The sequence below is a fragment of the Argiope bruennichi genome, chromosome X2 (assembly GCF_947563725.1).
Source record: "Argiope bruennichi chromosome X2, qqArgBrue1.1, whole genome shotgun sequence".
In the NCBI taxonomy this organism is placed as follows: domain Eukaryota; kingdom Metazoa; phylum Arthropoda; class Arachnida; order Araneae; family Araneidae; genus Argiope; species Argiope bruennichi.
Window position 1 is genome coordinate 7,201,422 of NC_079163.1, and position 19,396 is coordinate 7,220,817.

Here is a 19,396-nt window from a genome sequence, read left to right on the forward strand (position 1 = left end):
CAAAAATGATTTTGCAATATTACATTTCATTTTGTAAGATGCATAATTTCAATTTAATGGAAAATGATTTAAAGCATTTTTTTTTAAAAAAAAAATCTTCAATTAAGACCTTGCCAACATTCACCAAAACGGCAGCCATTGCAAATAGAAAAATTCAGCAGTAACACCATATTAGGGCATTTGAAATTCTATTGCGAAGAGTGATGATACTAAATGAAATAGAAGATTTGTTGCTGATGATGGACTCTGAAAAGAATTATATGATAAAGAATATTTCGCATTCATTGCAAACACCTTCTTCAAGCACTTTTTTGTTTTTATATGGTCAGCTAACTACACCCAAACCCCTTTTACCATAAATAAAATCACTACATAGAATGCACAACTTTTTTCCATACTTTCACGAATAGATAACTTGGGGGGGGGGTGATTTAATCATGTTTCTAAGCAATCGCACTAATTTTTTTTTTTTTTTTTTTAAATTGACATCCCACAATTTCGAACTATCGGAAATGATAGTCGCCATCTTAAAATAAGGGAACAAAGGAGTGTTAAAAACATCTCGGATATAAAATGGCTATCTTCATAAAGAGCTAACAATCTTTTACACTCACTCAAAACTGCGAGTAGTTGCTTCCCTTTCTTCCATATTGGATGAAACAAAAGGCGAAAAAGAAAATACAGCCTTCAGGCAATCCTTCCAATGCTAAAATTTGATCCCAAAACACTTCCTTTTTCCTCAATGTATCATTCGAATTCTAAACAGTTTTCTGAAGAACTACCAAACGCTCTATGAATTCGAAACTCTTTCAAATAAGTTTTAGAAGAAACCTTTCTGAATGAAATGTAAAAAATAAAAACCATATTTTTAATTTGAGAAAATAAATTTTTTAAAATTTCCAGATCAATATTGAGCTGCAAAAATTCTAGATTACCAATTTATGTCATTTTCACTATAAAAAGATTGAACAATAATAAAATAAAAAAACCAATTGAAAAATATTCCAAAAATAAATGATTAGAAACCTATTTCGACTAAGAAATTTTAACTCGAGGTCCTCGAGTACGATCCATTATTTTAAATCAATATTTTTGTATTCATGCAGTTTCTCAAAGTACAAAGGCGGCAATACATTAAATTCGATGCATAGTACCACGGGCAGCTCATGAATAGGTCCATATAACTGCAGTATCCCTTTTATCAATGTATAAATTTAATCTTGCAAGTAATATTCAAATGTATCCACAACAATCTAACTTTACTTGAAACTCCCAATCGGAGATATACATTTTAACAGAACCATTTTTTTTTTTTTCTCGAGCTCTGCATAATGTACACTAGTATAAGAGCTCCCACATACCCAATTACAGCCTTAAACTCATTAGTGATACTCTATTTTCAATAGATCCTTTCCAAGTTTCACAGTTCTTAGAAAAGGGGTTTGAAAACTTCCACTTGTAATACCTTTTTGACTGAAAAATTCTCTTTATAAAACAGAACAAATTAAGGAATTGAAGAAAAAAATTAAATTTTGAAGTCTTTCTTCATAAATTTATCTGCTCAATTTTTTTTAACAAATATTGAAAAATATGAAAATGGCTTTGAAAATTTAAATACCCAAAATATTATTCTTTTCTATTTGGAAACATGATTCACATTTTGCTTAAACGATAATTCATAGCAAATTTTTAACTATATTTTTATATTATACTAGCAACTATTCACACAAATACACTAAAAGATTTGTTTTAATTTTTATCCAACAGAGAGAAGTGTCTTTTCACTTAGAACAATTTTAGTCAAAAGAAAAACTACATTTTTGCATTAAGTGTCAGTATGTTTGAAGACACTAAAAAGCCTCAAATGAAATAAGGACTGTTACATAGAATACTTTTTAAGGAATATTTACATTTAAAAGAGTCACAGAACATGTATAGATGAGATATAATAGTTTTCTTTCTTTTAATCTTAACAATTCCTATTACTACATCAAAGGCCAAAGCTTGCTTTCTTAGATTTAAAAGAACAAAATATTTCAAGATGCAATGTTAATCAGGATAAGATACAATAATTTAAAATGGATGTACATTTTTTTTTTTTTAAGATTATCACATGAGCAAACAAATTTACAGTCTTTATACATGAAACTGGATTTTAATTTGATAATTTTTAATACTAAGAGAATTTAACTGTGTGAATTTAATTATAATTATACTTTTCTTTGAAAACAGTGTTTTTAAGATTTAAATTCTAGATTGGAAACCCTTATTTTATTGAATAGTCATAATTCTATGAATCTGTATAAATGTGGACAAGGAAGAGAAGAAAAATACAATTTTGAAATTAAAATTTTCAATAAAATCAATTAAAAATACTTGCATATTATTAACCCATAATAAGTAATAATAAAATTATTAAATAATCCAAAAATTAAAAAATGCTGGTGCAAATACATATCGCTAAACATAACAAGGTTTAAAAGCTACAGCAACCCCCACCCCCATTGTTATAATATACTAGCTAACAATGGAGAGTATGATTAAGACATTATATAAATAGATCTAATCTTACTTGAGGGAGAGGGGAGTAACATTATTGCTACAGATATGAAAAGCACAAAAACAGTTATGCATTTAAACTTTGTTTTTGTAGAATTTATATTTAATAAGTAAAATAACATTTTAAAATAAAAAGGAATCCAAAGAGAATTATTTCTTTCTTGAAAAAAAAATAAATGAAATGAATGAGGACTTGGAAACTATTACGGTAATGATGACTTAATGATAAATATATGATTCAATGTTTTCCAAATTATGACATTACAATTTTAATCCATATTTCAGTTCTGACGAATAACCAATCCATGAAAATTGAAGAAAGTTTCAAGGGCTAGAATATTTACATACCAACATAAAATCAAACAAATCAATTTGCAGAGAGCTTTCATATCATTTAACAGAATTTTTACTCATAAAATACAAGATACAATAGTGCATTAAACTATCCATTTTGAATGTAACACAAGAGAATAATAAAAACAATTAAACTAGAAAACTGCACAATATATTTCTGTAATTTTAATATTTTTTTTACCATTTTTTTAATTATGTTAATACAAGATCAAACAAACTTGAAAAGAGTTGGGTATTAAGAATACTTTATAAGGCACGGTTCTGGCTGTGCTCACAAGCTACAACTGACAATAGCTGATAAATTGTCAACTTTGAAACTGTCCCGAAGTTGCTTGGGATAGTGCGACTTTACTTTAAATACAAGAGTTCCCATCCTTTAAATGATATTTGGATTTGTTGTACTGACACAGATAAATTATATTACAATACTTTTAGCATAAATATATGTTTAGAAACTAGTTCATATACAATAATAATCAAACACTATCACAGAGAAGTCATTAACAATTAGAAGATAGTAATAAATCAGTAACATATGAAGCACAATAAGTATCTATAATCAATGATTGATACATCCAGATTATTTTAAACACTAGAGACCAATGCAATGATTAACAATGAATAAAAAATGGATTAATACATGCTTTAAAGTGTTCTGGTTAGAGGAAATATTTTAAATGAAAAAATGGTTTGATAGAAATCAAGAAGTATCTTCTAAAATATTCATAACTGTAGATAGCACAACATTAATATTTGTTAGTTTCACTTTCTAAACAAAACAGTCAAGATTTACAATGGAAATTTGTGTTAAATTTTATATTGCTTATATGAATTCATTTGGTCAAATTTCAACCTGTGGTCTACAAAATTTTTTTTATCTTTTATCAAAATTAAAAGAATATCAACAATGTAATGTTAAATATTTGAATTCTGCATCTAAATATTTTATAAACATATTAAAAATAAAAAGGTAAATAAATAAATCACAAAAATCAAACTAAATTTACAAAACCCATAGAAGAATGAAGTGAGTATCTGTATCTTAAATAAGATTTTTACCTCTTAAACAAGATAAGAAAATCAATAGAAGTAACATTTAAGTTCTTGAGAAATAAATGAGTTAAAATACATCATGACAACATATATTTCCAAAGCTTTATTTTATAAAATATACATTCGAGTATTTGAAAATATGGTTTCAAGATTTTATATGATCACACTTAGAAGCAGAAAAATCACTAGAATTCATTTATATATTAACTAGTAAAAAATAAAACGTGAGCACTAAATGTAATAACAGAAGTGCTATACCACTGCTATTTGAAAACAATCACACTTAAACATTAGCATCCTTCTAAAAATGAGACATAACTTAATTCATTGGAACATCCTACTTATACTTTACATTTATACTTTTTATATGTATATAGAGCATATATAATTGCTTACAATAAACCCTTCTATACATAATTTACATTGCAGCTTGTGTTTATCCAAGCTGCCAGTAGTGGGTGATAACTTTTTTCTTTTGCACTAAAATACATTTATACTTTTTAAAACAGATGTTTACGCAATAGTACTGAATAGTGCATTTTGAATTTGAAGAACATGTATTACACATCTGAAGGTTTCTTTTTTTTTTTCAGTTTTTTTTTTCCTCTGCCAAGAACAAGTTAAAATCATTATATCTATACTAAATTTTAATTTTGAAGACTCAAACTTATCAAATTCCCACTTTACCCTTTTAATTCAATGAGACACTTAGCATTAGCAGGCACAGCTATCTGATCCAGGTTTCTGTTCATTTGTGAGCTTGATTTGATCAGGGAAATCATTATATAGTTCAACTTCTGTTTCTTGTGCTAAAGCATTCTTTGCAACACATTGGAAAGCTTGCTCTACATTTATTGCTTCCTTTGCTGATGTTTCAAAGTATGGAATGTTATTCTTGCTTTGGCACCAGCCTTGAGCTCGCTTTGTTGGGATCTATGAGATAAAAGTGAAATGAATAAAATAGATCATGTGCCAATACTTGGTAGAAAAAAGTTTAAAAAATAATAAGCATATGCATATTCTTTCTCGCAAGTTAAAATTTTTCATAGTTAATCAGTATTTGTTTGTTTAATTATATAGAATTGTTTACTAATTCATTTTTTAAAACATGTTTATTACTTCAAAAAATCTCTTAATTAAGATTAATCTTTTACTGAAGACAAATTTTAAAAATTCATTTTCCACAATTTCCATAAAAAAGAATTACAGTTAACCCATAATATTTTATTTAAGAAATATGAATGCATTCCATACAAGTATTCTTCATATGTGAAGGAAAATGACTTTAAATTCAAAATATGCATTTTTAATACAGTAATTTATATTATATGGTAGCATTGTTTAAGTGCTCAATTTATTCTAACTGAACCCACCCCTCAGTATACAAAAATTGTTATGGGAAAATACTTACAGCTCGATTTTCCAGATCAATCTTGTTACCAATTACAACAAAGGGAAAACTCTCAGGATCTCGAGGACAAGCCTGAATTAAGAATTCATCACGCCATCCATCCAATGATTTAAAAGTGTTGGGAGAGGTAACATCATACACAAGGACAGCACAATCAGCTCCACGGTAAAAAGACACACCAAGAGACTGGAATCTTTCTTGACCTGCTGTATCCCAAATCTAAAAGGCAACAAAATACTATAAATATTGAATAAAATGTTTTCATATGCAACTAAAATCAACTTAAATTTTAAATAGTTATTGGAGGGAATAAAGTTCTTAAATGTAAACTGGAAATTAAAAAACAAACCATTTGTAACAAGTTTCTGAGAAGAATGTTGCGATACCAACTAACTAGTGAACTTAAGCTTTCTTAAAAACATCTTGTAATAGGCAAATATTCTAAAACTGCCTTAAAATACAAGTTTATAGAGAAAAACAAATTCTTGAATATTTCAATGTTATTTTCTTCTTGTATGTTCAATTATATGCTGAAACTATCATCAATGTTCAGTACAAAAAAAAAATAAAAATAAAAATAATACACTTTCTTATCAACTGGCATTTAATTAATAATCCTAACTAACCAATGCATAAAAACAAGTTGCACATAGTCAAACAAATATTCTAGTTACATTTAACTAACACTAAAGTTATAACTTCAAGACTATAAGGAATGAAAGCAGAAAAAAAAAAAAAGCTTTATGTTTAGATTACTAGATTTCAATTTTAAATCTCCTGAAAAGTACCGAATTGTGTTTTTGCAAATAACTCTTAAAAGTTGCGATTCAAGAATATTAATTTCAAAATAAAAGTTAAGCCTTCGCCTTTTATAGAACACATTACTCTAGAACACGATTAAAATTTTAATAAAATTGTGGAAGTATATGTAATTTTATAACTCATTCTGAAATTAAAATTTTTTTTATAAGAGAGATATTCCCACAATTTTAAATATCACATCTCAAAAATATAAATAAAATTTCTCACACAAGCAATTTTATTTATATTTTCTCTCCAGATCAGCAATATAATTCTGACATGCTATAAATTTTATTTATCAATTTTTTTAATGAAAGAAAAGTATTTTAATGAAAGAAAGTATTTAAAAAAATGAAGGACCATAAAATTACATATTACAGACAAACATGCATATAATAAATTAAAATCAAATATTTATGCCATTATTGTTCCAATGCATTGTTACTTTTGCTTACAACACCTATATACTTAAGTGAAGAGGAATGAAGATATTGGTGATGTTCACCTTGCAATTAATAAGCTTAGCATGCATTCAAAATGAGTTTCAAGACCACAATGCAAGCACTTTTATCATTAGCCACTATGACATAATTTTATAAAAATTACAATTGACCACTCGCTTTATAAACATTCACATTTTAGGTGAAACAAAATTACAATAATATTCCTAACACAGGAATTCCTAAATTTTTAGATCCCAATACTGCAATTAGAATTTTAAACTTCTAAATATTTTGATAAAATTATCAAATTCTCAGGTACTTCAAACTCCTCTTATTCTACAGAGTTGCAAGCTACATCATTTGAAAAGTTAAATTCTACTAAAGCAGAGTTGCATTGTTATTGACGTTGCTGGAAATTCCAAAGAATAGAAAAACATCTTTCAACTTACTATAATAGGAATGGAATTGTTTGGTATTTCTTGGATATAAATAACTCACACACTTGGCAAATACATAATTGAGGGGAAAATTATTCCAAATTCCATAAATGAATGTATACATGATGTTCTTAATATTCATGTTTCAAATATTTTGTAGGTTTTCTGATTAGTAATCTTTTTAACTTTTTGTCCTCACCAAATCCCATACTAACTTTGCTGATATCAGCATAAGAATTATTACTAGGAAAATCATACTTGGTAATTTTATTTATAGTTGGCAGACATTTTTCACTGCAATGAAAGTTTTCAAACAGTTTATGATTTTTTATTTTTATCCTGCACCAAAAATACAAGTGGACAGTCATTCTGGTACAATATTAAAAATGGCTGGATAATTTTAAAAATTGACAAGAAAAATCTCAGTTTGAAAAGTAAGATAAGATCTACTTCACAATCGATTTCTGATTTAGATTTTGGTGCAGAAAACTTGTGTTTTACAACATACAACACCAAATTGTCCAACTTTTCAAATGATCATTAAACAGCTTCATTTTCCAAGTCAGAAGGTTCTCAACAAAATTTTTGTAAAGTTTCTCAATCATTGACAATTTTAGAAAAAGTTTTCTTCCCGCTGCTAAATCTTTGAATAAATAATACACGAGGTCAAAATCCCATGCAATTACTATCTCACCATGATTTGTTGACAAGCAGGCTACAAATAATCACATAAAATAACAACGGTGAAAATTCTTTGCCTTTTATTATTCTACAATTCTCCCAACTTAATGTTGGAATATCCATTGAGACAAAAGATTAAAGTAAGGTTTCCACTTTTTTTTTTTTTTTTTTTTTTTTTTGTAGAATTATGATATTTTTGGGGTCGTGGAATGGCTCGGGAATGTTGAAGCAAATATCTAGCTACAACCTCTTTCTCTTTTTTAAATTCCGAAAGTCATAGAAGAGCTTTTCTACAATATTACTGTCTGAGAACACTTCTGATAATTTATTATCATGAATCTGATTTTTAGGCTTGGCCAGTTTAATAGCCAGGTATGTAAAAATAACTTCAAAAAACTGAATAATTTTAATTAATTTCAAACTGAAAATAATCCATGATTAACAACAATGATAACCATTACAGTATCTTTTATAAATTTCAAAAAAAAAAAAAATTATTAAATATTTAGAAACTTTAAACCAGAAAGCCTCTAAAAAGACTTTACCTAATAACCAGAAAGCCTCCATAGACTAATGAATTTTATTTATAGAGAAAGCTTATTAGTATAAGTGCAAATAAGGATTCCTACAATTTCTCAAAACAAGTTTTTGAAATAGCAGTATTAAAGTTAAATAAAAATTAACTATTATCTCCAATTGTTGGATTTGTTAAAAGATTCCTTGGTAGTTTCTGTGATAATCCTGCTTACTTCCTTTCTCCATTCAAAGAAGACTAATAATCAACAGCATTCTTGAATCAACATCTCCCCCCCCCACCCACACATACTGGTGGATTCTCAAGGAAATATCAGATTTTCCCTCTCAACCCACCCTTAATAATGCATACTTCAGAAGACCAATGAAAGGTCTAGTACTTTGAGCTCCCAAGTCACAGTAACAAAAAATTCAAGTTATTTTCTAGGACGATGGGAACTCTGTATAAGCAATTTTTATATTTAGAATTAATACATTTTGTTTTCATCATTCAGAAATGATTATACAAAAATATCAGCATATTTATATATATGATAACCAAAGGTTTTAATCAAATTCCTTGAAGCTGAAGACAGTATTTATTGAATGTCAAACGTTAATGATAAAAGCTACTTTTACAAAAATAATTTCTTCCTTTTACAGAAACTCAAATTGAAATTTAACAGCCAAGACTAAGTTGCATCTCATGCAATGAGTGTTAAACCTCAAATGGAATTGCTCAACTTCTTGCATCTCAACCATCTGCTTCAGATGCAAGCTTCTAACATAAATCAACACAGATTTTAGAAATCGACCAATTTATCAAGAATAAATAGTTATATTTTTACAGCTGGCATGAGATCGAGTAACCTGAATTTTTATCTTTTAAATTTCTGTCCATCTTTTGTTATGATAGCTAGCTGATAACATTTCTATGCAAGTTTTATTTTTATTTATGTTTTTGTTAATAAGTATAATATTTTAGTAGCAAAGGTGCACATTACCAATATGAAGTAATAGTTTACACAAAGAAGTATGCAACAATATCAGATGATTATCAAATCTAGAATACTTGAAATATTTTCAAATTTTCCAGTCAACATTTAGCCTAAATCCACCAGTATACTATACCAGAAAAGAAAATAACAAAAAAGCTGTATGATATTCACCTTTCATAATCTTTTAAAAGATTCAGTCCTACAATATCAGAAATTTATCAGGAGTTTAAATATTTAATGATGCAATTTTATGGAAATATTTCATTAATCTAAAATACACACAAAACCCATATAACCATGCAATTCAGAAGTTAAGCAAACAAATTTCTAATAAACATACTTGAACTAAGAATTTTTAAGATTATATATATAATTTATTAACCTATGATTTCTAGAATTATTTAATAGCCCAATATAAAAATACATTATGAATATTTAAGATGTCTAAATAATGTATTAATTACATATAAAGAACAGAAATTACAACCATTATAAATTGCTACCATTACGACAACAATGCATGCCAAATCTCAGTATGTTAAATATTTTCCTTTTAAAAGCAAAATGATAGAACATTGCCATCACAAGTTAATAAAGTAACATTAATGAATCCCAAGAACTCAAAAACATAAAAATTAAATATTTAAAGTAAAAAATTATAATTAACCTTTCAAACATGATTTAGCTACATCAGAATTTAGAATAACTCATGAATAAGCTTGATTTGCTGTAAACAGCACTAACACTTCATAGAGTTAAGATGTCGTAGACTTACTTTAAAAGGTTGAAAAATCAATTTTTTTTTTTTTTTTTTTTTTTTTAGGGTTTGCCAAGATTCACATATTACTATTATCTTTTACAACCATGTCAATTAACATTTATTTTATTCTAAGATTTGCACCAGTTTAAAATCGTGACTCTTCCCCCCAATACTGAAAAAAATTTACATTATATTTAATTTTTAAAAATTTCAATTTCAAAAAAAACTTTGTAACTTCAAAACAAAATAAACTTCAATAAACAAAAGTTTATTGGTGATGTTTTGTAACTAAAATAAGCAGAAATGATAGGCAGATAAAAGTATGCATCACATTTAACAGCAATGAAAAGGAAAATTCACTCCCAATGCAACTTTCTACTCAAAATCATAACATATCAAAAACATTTCAATTTTGTTATTAAATTCAAGAATTTCATATTCCCGAAAGAAATTATAACAATTATACAGTTCACTAATATTTTTCAGAAAATCTTTTGAATTTTATCCAAATTCTTCCAAACAATACCTTCATTTACTTATTATATCACAAAATGATATTTGCAATGTAAGTATTTTTTTCATATGACAAATTTAAATTTAAAAAATGATTTAAAACATACCTGCATAGTTACTAATCTATCATCTACCATAATTTCCTTAGTGAGAAAATCTGCTCCAATTGTAGCTTTATATTGATTACTGAACTTCTTATTAACATACTGGTTCATAAGAGAGGTTTTTCCAACTCTGAAATAAATTAATTTATAAGAGAAATTCAGTAAGCAAATAATGATATTCGATTTTATATAAGTATTAATTAAAAAAGGCACTTACCCACTATCTCCAAGAATGATAACTTTGAGAAGAACCTTTTTCCTTGAAGCCATAACTGACACACTATAAGGAAAGAATTATAATTTTAACAGAACATTCTAAGTTAATAAAGAATTACACTTACAGGTTTAATCATATTCTTCTAGATTCATAAAACATTCCAATTAGAAAATCTAAACAAATTTAACATTAAAAAGATTAAATTACTAAGAAAATATTTCAGTTTTAGAGAAGTATTTTACAACAGAAATAAGCAGTATTCAAATTAATCAAAATACCTTAAGAACACATTACATAATAATGAAGTCTTACTATTTATAAACATGCTTTTAATACCTTCATGACAAAATTTCAAATCACATGCAAATATATTTATTGCATTCATTAGGCTTATCTACATTTATCAAAGAAACTACCTAAATATCATTTGGCTGACAAACATACCTAAACTCTCCAAAAAAATTAAAATGTATCTTTTTCTTAAAAGGAATTTAAAACGCTTGTAAAATCAGAAAAGCTAATTTTTATAAGTATTTATTAAATGGAAAGCCATTATCTCTAATTAAAGATAAAATCTCATAAATGGTCTTCCTAACAGGATTTATAAAAACGAGATTATATAATGTGCTTATTTTATATTCAGTTATCAAATATATGCGCGCTTCGCTTTTTATAAGGAACGGTTAATTGTATTATGACATGCCACAAAAGTAAATAACGAAAGTGATGGGCGTTTATCGAAAATACAGAGTTGACCAGAAACTGAGAAATTAATGGCAGGTCGCAAATTTTATTTTTGCTAAGCAATGCATATTCTACATATACATATATATTTCCATGTTGAACTAGATTCGTTTGTAATTAATGACTGCTAATTTGCAGATTTAATCGTATAAGTTGAAATAGTAACAAAATTGAGATTTTACTTACAGTATGAATGTTCAAACAGATGATACAGGAATATAATACTGTAAATGAAAGTTCTTAGAAAAAATAATGCACTAGAAGCACTGAAATTTAATTAAATTAAGAATGATACGGATGAATTGCGTTACCTCAATTAAAACATATATGGACCAGGTGTCGTAAACGCCTACAAAACTAAATTAGGCATCTAAATTCAATGATTAGTTAAATAAAAATTCTATAGTTCAGCCTTTGCATCTAAAATATATCTGAGCTGTAATGAATCCAAAATTAGCTTTTAAAGAAAAGAAAATTTTCTTTGTCCACTTACCTGAAATAACAGGACTGTAACTACAATTAGGACAAGACAAAAAAACCAACGTAACAAAGTTTCAACTTTAAATAGCGTTAAATGGGTGTCAATTCAAACAGCTGATGCTGAAGTTTAAGCAATAATGAAGTCATATATTTACGTTATCACACAATTATATGACTCACAATCGAGAGAAAATGGCGTTCGACGACTCAGACTTGACCAAAGCACTGAGTTCCTCCGACAGTAAAGGAATAGCTTGAACGAAGAAATAGTTGAATGGCTCGAAGTTGTCAGATAAATCGCCAAATGTTGTAAACCTTGAGGCAGCATTCCAAAACCAAACTTTTGTCATTTGAAGTGCAGCGGAAGACATTCACAGCTGATACGCAGTATTTTGTTTGAAGCGCATTGTAATTGTTTACTAATTTTTATTAGTTTTGTTCTGTATTGATCATTTGATTTCTGAACACACTATATATATTATAAATTTATATATATAGTGCGGGGCAAAATTTTCGTAGATTTCAATTGCAGATATATGTAAAAAATAATTATGTTACATTGCTTGCACATTTGAGGGGAGGGGAGAGTTGTTCTTTTTTTTTTTTTTTTTTTTTTTGCATTTGTTATAGGTGATTAATTGTTAGTAATTAATAATTAAAAATGACAATATAAATGTATAATTAAAAATGACGATAATTATATATATATAACCATTAAGATGGTATAACTAATTTTGAACAATAAACTTCCCTTTTTGATTTGAATAGCATTGCGATATACAAGTCATGCATAGTGATTTATTTTTCTTTGATTACTTTTTTAAGAATTAGAATAACTAATAATGTATTTTGACATTATAAGCTAGAAAAATGCAAGGTAGTTAATTGTGAAAAAAATTTCCATATAATTTAGTCAACGGCCAATCATCTTTTTGATTAATTTTTAATATAAATTAAATACTATTTACGATAATTTACCAAAATTAAATTCTACTGAAATCATTTATGAGTCACAAGCTTCTTATTTCTCTGCAATTAAATGCAAGTATCAGACAGTGTTTCAAGTAAAATAAAAAATTATAATGATGAAATAAAAAAACAACAACAAGTATTTTGCCTTGGCGAAATTTTTGTATTTTTAATAATAAGTTGTTAAATGATTATTATTTCTTTTTAAAAGACAATTTATACTTTTTTCTCTCTCGAATGATACATTTTTCTTTTTTCTAATACGTAAAGCGGAAAAATATATTATTTCATTTTGCAAAACTGTTTTATCTATTTAATTGCAATAGCCTGTTGTAATACTTTTTGAAAAAATGTTTTAGTTAGGTGACCTATGTACTTTCAGAACTGAAGAAAAAAAATGCCATAAGTTTAATTTAAAAAATCATTAAAGTAAAAAAGTAAGAATATTATAAAAAAGGTTGGAATTGAACTGTTTTTCTTAGAACAAGAATAATGCTTTTCCGAATTAGAATATTTACTTTCCTTATAGAATATTAAATTTATTGTCATTAAATTATCTGTTCAAATAGGCCTTTTATTCTTAGATATCTAGAATAATAATAGAATTTAATTTTCTTTATAATGAAATTTTACGTAACTGTTTAGAATACAGATATAAATTTAAAATAAGCCGGCTAATTTGATATAGTATTGAGCGTACGAAGTAGCAGCTCCAATCTAATAATTCTCGAATTCGCAAATAAAGCTAAGTTGTTTAAATCAGAAGGAATATAATAATAAAAAAATAAAGACTGAAGACTAGAAAATTACAAACATAGAAAACGCCTTTAACAATGTTTAAAAAGAGGGGGGCTGGCTGTCAAAATCAAAACTCGTAAAAGCATAGGGCGCAAAAATCAATTGAAAAAAGCTATGAAGTCTTAACGGATATCGTAATAAGTAAAAAACATTAAAGGCTTATTGCATAAAAATTAAAATCTATTATAAATGTGATTAAAATTTCAGTTTATTTAAAACTATTCTATCTGCTTTTCAAGTTTTTTTCGATTTTTGTTTTGATCTCCATAGCTTTAATAAAAAATTATTTTTCATTTCTAAAATATTGATAAAAGTAATTTTTTAAAAGTTTTTAAAAAAATATTTATTGCTTTTTGTCGTCGTTAGAAAATGCTTTCTGTGTGCCTCTGTTTAGCTTAAAAAAAATTGCAATATATATAATTTCAATTGATGACAAATTTATTACATCATTTTCATTTAAATTGATTTCACAAAAATTATTTTGTTTTTTACATATTTTTATTCTTCATATTTTTTATATTATAAAAATTAATTTGTTTTCCAGTTGAAATTTTAGCTACTTGTACGAATTGCAAATTCCAGAAAGTAGAGTTTGCTTTTCAAGTAAAAGCTTTCAATTAATATAAGAAACAAAACAGATTTTAAGCATTTTACTTTTATGCTAAAAAAAAATAACTTTTCATTTTCACCTTGAATAGTTAAAATTAAAAATCTAAGCAAAAGCTCCCAAAATGTTATTTTATTTAGTACCCATTACTGTATTATTTTGTTTTAAAAGTGTATTTGTACCCGTACCACAAGGCTAAAATTTAATAAAACATTTTTTTTGTGTGTGTGTATGCTTTTACATAATATTTTGATTATGGAAATTTGCATGATTCTGAATTTTTTAATTTTATTATATTTTAATAGTATATTATAAATTTTTTATTTACACTAACTTTCATAAAATAAAAATAAATCGTTTTAATTTTTTAATAAATTACCAGCTTTCTAATGAGCAGTTGTTTCGTTCTATAAATGTAAAATCGAATAATTTTTCATAAAACTGGTATTATAAAAGGATTTTTAATAATTTCTCAACATTTATTTAAATCAAATATTATTAAACTGCCAATGATATAATATTTATTTTTATATTCCTTTACTGTTTCATTTTACAATCGTATAACATGTTAAACAAAAATAGCCAAAAATGTCATAACATTTCTACATTTTTTAATAAAATAAATATATAATTAAATTTTTTAATATGATTATGTAAATATTAATATTAGTTGTTTAATAAACAAAAATTTTCTGCTTTTAAAGAATGAAGAAGTTGTAGAAGACACATCCAAAAAATAAATGAGAAATGGCAGCCGTAGTAAAGACTATGATTCATCCGTTTTAATGGTAATGATTTTGACAACCAGCTTCGCCAAACCTTTCAGAAATTTGTCGCCAAGGGACCTTCCCGTGTTAAGCCATTCCGGTATGGGAACATACTGAAACTATTTACTAAATCACGGGTTACGCATTACATCATCGATCAACATTGCAACGTACAACTTCTTTCAATCGAATGCCAATCTGAATGCACTCGAGCATAATACAATTTTTCTTTCATTAATTTAAATTTAAATTCAAAGAATTTGAAAGAGATTTTACAACAATTTATTCGCTAATTAATTCACTTCATTGCAGAATGGCTCTTTTCAAGAAAAACAAATGAAAATAAAAGATTAATTTGAAATCTATATTCTTGGACCTTATTTCTAATTAAAATAAAATATTTTAAAATGTTTCGTTTTTAGTTATTTCATGACAGTATTGAAATCTTGTAAGTAGAAAAGCTGTCTGCCTTCTTAAGAGTGTTTTCAGACTCTTAGCTATCAAGTTCTGAAGTGATTACTGTCGAAAATATCATGGAAAAAAAAAAAAAAACCTAATGAAGCCTGTTATGGATTAATATTATCGGTAATCTAGATAACCACCATTGCTTTCTTAGAATTTCTTTTGCCTTTGAGAAATGCCGATATCGATTATCTAGTTAGAAGCATATACCCAACTTGCTTTTAAAATCGCAAACATATGTAATAAGATGTATAAGACAAGAAGATGTTTGAATTTGTTGTAAATAAATAGCTTATTTGTCATAAATCAAATATTACTATTAGCTTGCAGCAATGTTTGAACACAATTTTAATGAAAAGCAAATTAAATGACTTTGAATTTATGAAATATAGTGGTATCTTTCATAGCAGAGACATAACATTTTAGCTGGAATTTTAAAGCAAAATGAGATCAAATGATTATTGAAATAAAATAGCCGACGAAAACGAAGAAGTTTTCATTATTTAAAAAAAAGAAATGCAGATACTTCACATGAAATAATTAAAATTTAAAGGCAATCCACATAATTTTAGTCATAACCATCATGAAAGAGAGGTGGTTAAAAGTTTACATCATGGAAATCTATAGGCATGCGCAATGCTTCAATTTTACTAGGTAACTTGTCTTTTCAATGCCTGTGTTGTGTTTATAATCCAGGGACCACCTGTGTTTTTATCCTCCGCCTCCCTCATCTCATTATTTTCGATTTTAAATTCCCGCTTGGAGCAGAAAATTCGACGTAAGCAAGAAGTTAGAAATTGATAAGAATTATCAACTTTTAGTTTCATTTTATTTCTCATTGACCCTGCTTTCTATATTCTTACTATGATCGAAGCTGTTTTGATATTTAATCTTCATGGGACTCCAAGACTGTCAAAATTTTATCGACATTACGTAAGTTGAAAAAATTATTTACTCAAAATCGAAACAAAAGTTGGAAATATTTTCAGAATATTGATTTTTGGGTTTCAAACTAATATGAACAAGCCAGCATGTATTGCTTAAAAAGAATTTTTTAAATGTGATTATCCCATTTGCATGTGTGAAGGAAATACGCATCATAATTGATTTTAAAGGTTACAAAGTTCTGAATAATCGTTTTGATTTTATTTAAGTGGATGATGCGCATCTTTTGTTTCTAGTTTAAAGTTTTTAATGTTTTCCACAGATAATCACATTTTGGCTGGAAAAATTCTTAGAGACCTTTAATAAAAAAAGAAAGAAATTAAAGTGAATACTTGAAACATTTATTAATGAAGTTGTAAAGTTTTAATTAAAGCAATTATGTGATAAGTTTTATTTTAAACGAAATTTTCTTAATTATGTTTGTTAGCTGATATTGAAAAAATTGACAAAAGACCTTACTGTCAGAATTTTTGTGACCCTGTCATTGTTTCTATTATGACTCTATCAATTGTTTTTCAGTTGAAGTTTTAGCTACTTGTATGAGTTGCAAATTCCCCAATTTTTCAATTAAAAACTTTCAATTGTTATAAAAAACAAAATAGATTTTAAGCATGTGGCTATTATACTAATAAAAATGACATTTATTTTCACAGTGTGTAGTTAAAATTAAAATCCTTAGCAAAAGCTCCAGAAATGTTATTTTATTTAGTACATATTAATGTATTATTTTGTTTTAAGGTGTATTTTTATCCATACCACAAGTCTAAAATTTAATAAAACAATTTTTTTGGGTGCTTTTACATAATTTTTTTTGAAATTGGAAATGTGCATGATTCTGAATTTTTTATATTTTATAACATTTATATATCCTACATATATATGTATAAATCTGTTTGGGATTGCTGATGCTACTTTTAAATTTATAAAAATTGTCCCTTCTTCTTTTTGGTTTTGAAAATAAGCATCAGCGTTAATATATTTGTGTATTTTAAATTATCATTAAAATTAAGTTCCAAATTATGATGATATCTGTTTACATGATATCATAGTAAATCTTGTCATTGTTTTATTCAATCATATATACAAGTGAAATATCTTCATTGACTTTCTAATGTAATTAACGTTGGATACTCCAGTTCTTAAGTTTATGAATTTATCATGCTAAATTCATTAAAAATGTTATAAATAGATGTCATAATTTGAAATTGGGAAAGAAGCACCTTAAATTCTTTTTGTCTGTTAATTTTTTCTGTGGTTTTTTTTTTTTATATCTGATTGATTTTGTTATGTCGTAGTGACTACTTTTTGGTTCATTCTAAAAAATATTTTTGTTAATCCTACAGTATTTCCTATTTACAACAAAAACTTATATTATTGCGGTTATTGTGGGACTAGACCCATCTTCTGCCTTTGATGAGAAGCATATAGATTTAACTCTGAAGATAATATAATAACTTAAACTGTCACTAAAAGCTAGTCCATATGTTTGAAGATCCATTTAAATTTTAATGCCATATATAAACCAAGAGTAATTATTAGGGGTGGCATATATATGGACCTGCTAATTTCAGAAAAAAATGTAAGTACATTTTCATTAGCCAGGTGCAAGTGATAAATTGTTAAATATCGCAAAATGCAGCACTTTTTATTTCTATTCTTTAAATTTAAAAAAGTAATTTTGAATAAAATGAGGCTTTTTATTGGGAAAATAAGTTTGTTTATTTTATTGGTTTGTTGTATCAGACAGAGAATTTATAAAGAAAGGGCGAGCAATCATGCTGTTAGAATTTTCTGACATATGTGATCACCTACTGCTGTAAAATTTGCTGTATAAGAATTTCTCTTCTTGTTTATTTTTCAACTAAAAATATGTTTGGAAATAACAGAATTTTTGCTTAAGTTTTATTGTGATTTATATAAGGGTTTTGAGTAAATTTTTAAAAAACACACCCACAGATACTTCTTGTGGATTGGTTTATATTTGGAATTATATGGTGACTAAAACAATGCTGAATAATGAATATCTAAGAATTAGCTGTTTAATAGTTAATGGGAAAATAGCAGTAGTTAATTTCTTACAGGTAATTGAATATAAGAGTTATATTCTAAGCTTTTTGAATGATCATTGAAAATTTTTTTAAACTTAAATGGCAAGATTAAATTTAGTAAGACAGGTAAAAAAAAAAAAAAAAAAAAACACACACACACACACACAAGCAAACATGAATATGATATGTTGATACTGAATTGTGGGAAAAAAAAAATGTTTTTGACAATATCTAATTTATAATTTAAATTATATTAGTAATTTTGCTCTCATGGTCATTTATTTGTATTTCATGATATCATTATAAAACTGCAGAATCTATTGTATGACTTTGTCATGTTTTAAATAAAAGTACTTGTCTTCTTTATGTTAATTATAGCTTCTAAAAAACTTAATTGATGCAACAAAGGACGAGATAAATTAATTCTTAATAAACTAGGATTCTTCTAGAGAAAAAGACAAAAAGAAACAAATAAAAAGATGCATCTGTTATACTTGTATCTTCATTCAGTAATAAATAACATCTGTCTTATTTTTGCAATTCATACTTAGTATTTTTTTAGACTTTAGTTATAAAATGGTTCTCTTTATGATTCATGAAATATTTGTAAAACATAATAGTTTATACCCAAAATAACTTTGCCTCCCCACCCCACCCCCCCAAAAAAAATCAAGTAAATTTTTTTTATTGTACAGTGAATAGTTATATCCTCGAATTTACTTATATATGAAA

General features: G+C 26.4%; 2 protein-coding genes across 2 annotated transcripts in view; one reads left to right on the forward strand and one right to left on the reverse strand.

Annotated features, from left to right (window-relative positions):
• Positions 1-3,062: 3,062 nt before the first annotated feature.
• LOC129960538 (ras-related protein rab7) lies at positions 3,063-12,316 on the reverse strand. The gene is made up of 5 exons (XM_056074028.1): positions 12,082-12,316; positions 10,845-10,907; positions 10,631-10,757; positions 5,378-5,596; positions 3,063-4,899 (listed from the first exon to the last, which is right to left on the reverse strand). The coding sequence occupies exons 2-5, from the start codon at positions 10,895-10,897 to the stop codon at positions 4,681-4,683; spliced, it is 618 nt and encodes a 205-aa protein (XP_055930003.1). The 5' UTR covers positions 10,898-10,907; positions 12,082-12,316; the 3' UTR covers positions 3,063-4,680.
• A 4,019-nt stretch (positions 12,317-16,335) lies between these two features.
• The window catches only part of LOC129960539 (AP-3 complex subunit sigma-2-like), a 32,878-nt gene continuing 29,817 nt past the window's right edge, over positions 16,336-19,396 (forward strand). The window contains exon 1 of the mRNA XM_056074029.1: positions 16,336-16,604. Coding sequence (XP_055930004.1) covers positions 16,536-16,604 — 69 coding nt within the window. The 5' untranslated portion in view covers positions 16,336-16,535. The remainder of the gene's footprint in view (positions 16,605-19,396) is intronic.

Excerpts from the sequence above, each read along its gene's own strand:
- LOC129960538 (XM_056074028.1), bottom strand. The coding sequence starts at position 10,897 with ATGGCTTCAAGGAAAAAGGTTCTTCTCAAAGTTATCATTCTTGGAGAT. Across the intron at positions 10,758-10,844 it reads ATCATTCTTGGAGATAGTGG|AGTTGGAAAAACCTCTCTTA; the intron begins GTAAGTGCCTTT and ends AATTTATTTCAG. Across the intron at positions 5,597-10,630 it reads ATAGATTAGTAACTATGCAG|ATTTGGGATACAGCAGGTCA; the intron begins GTATGTTTTAAA and ends GTTGCCTTTTAG.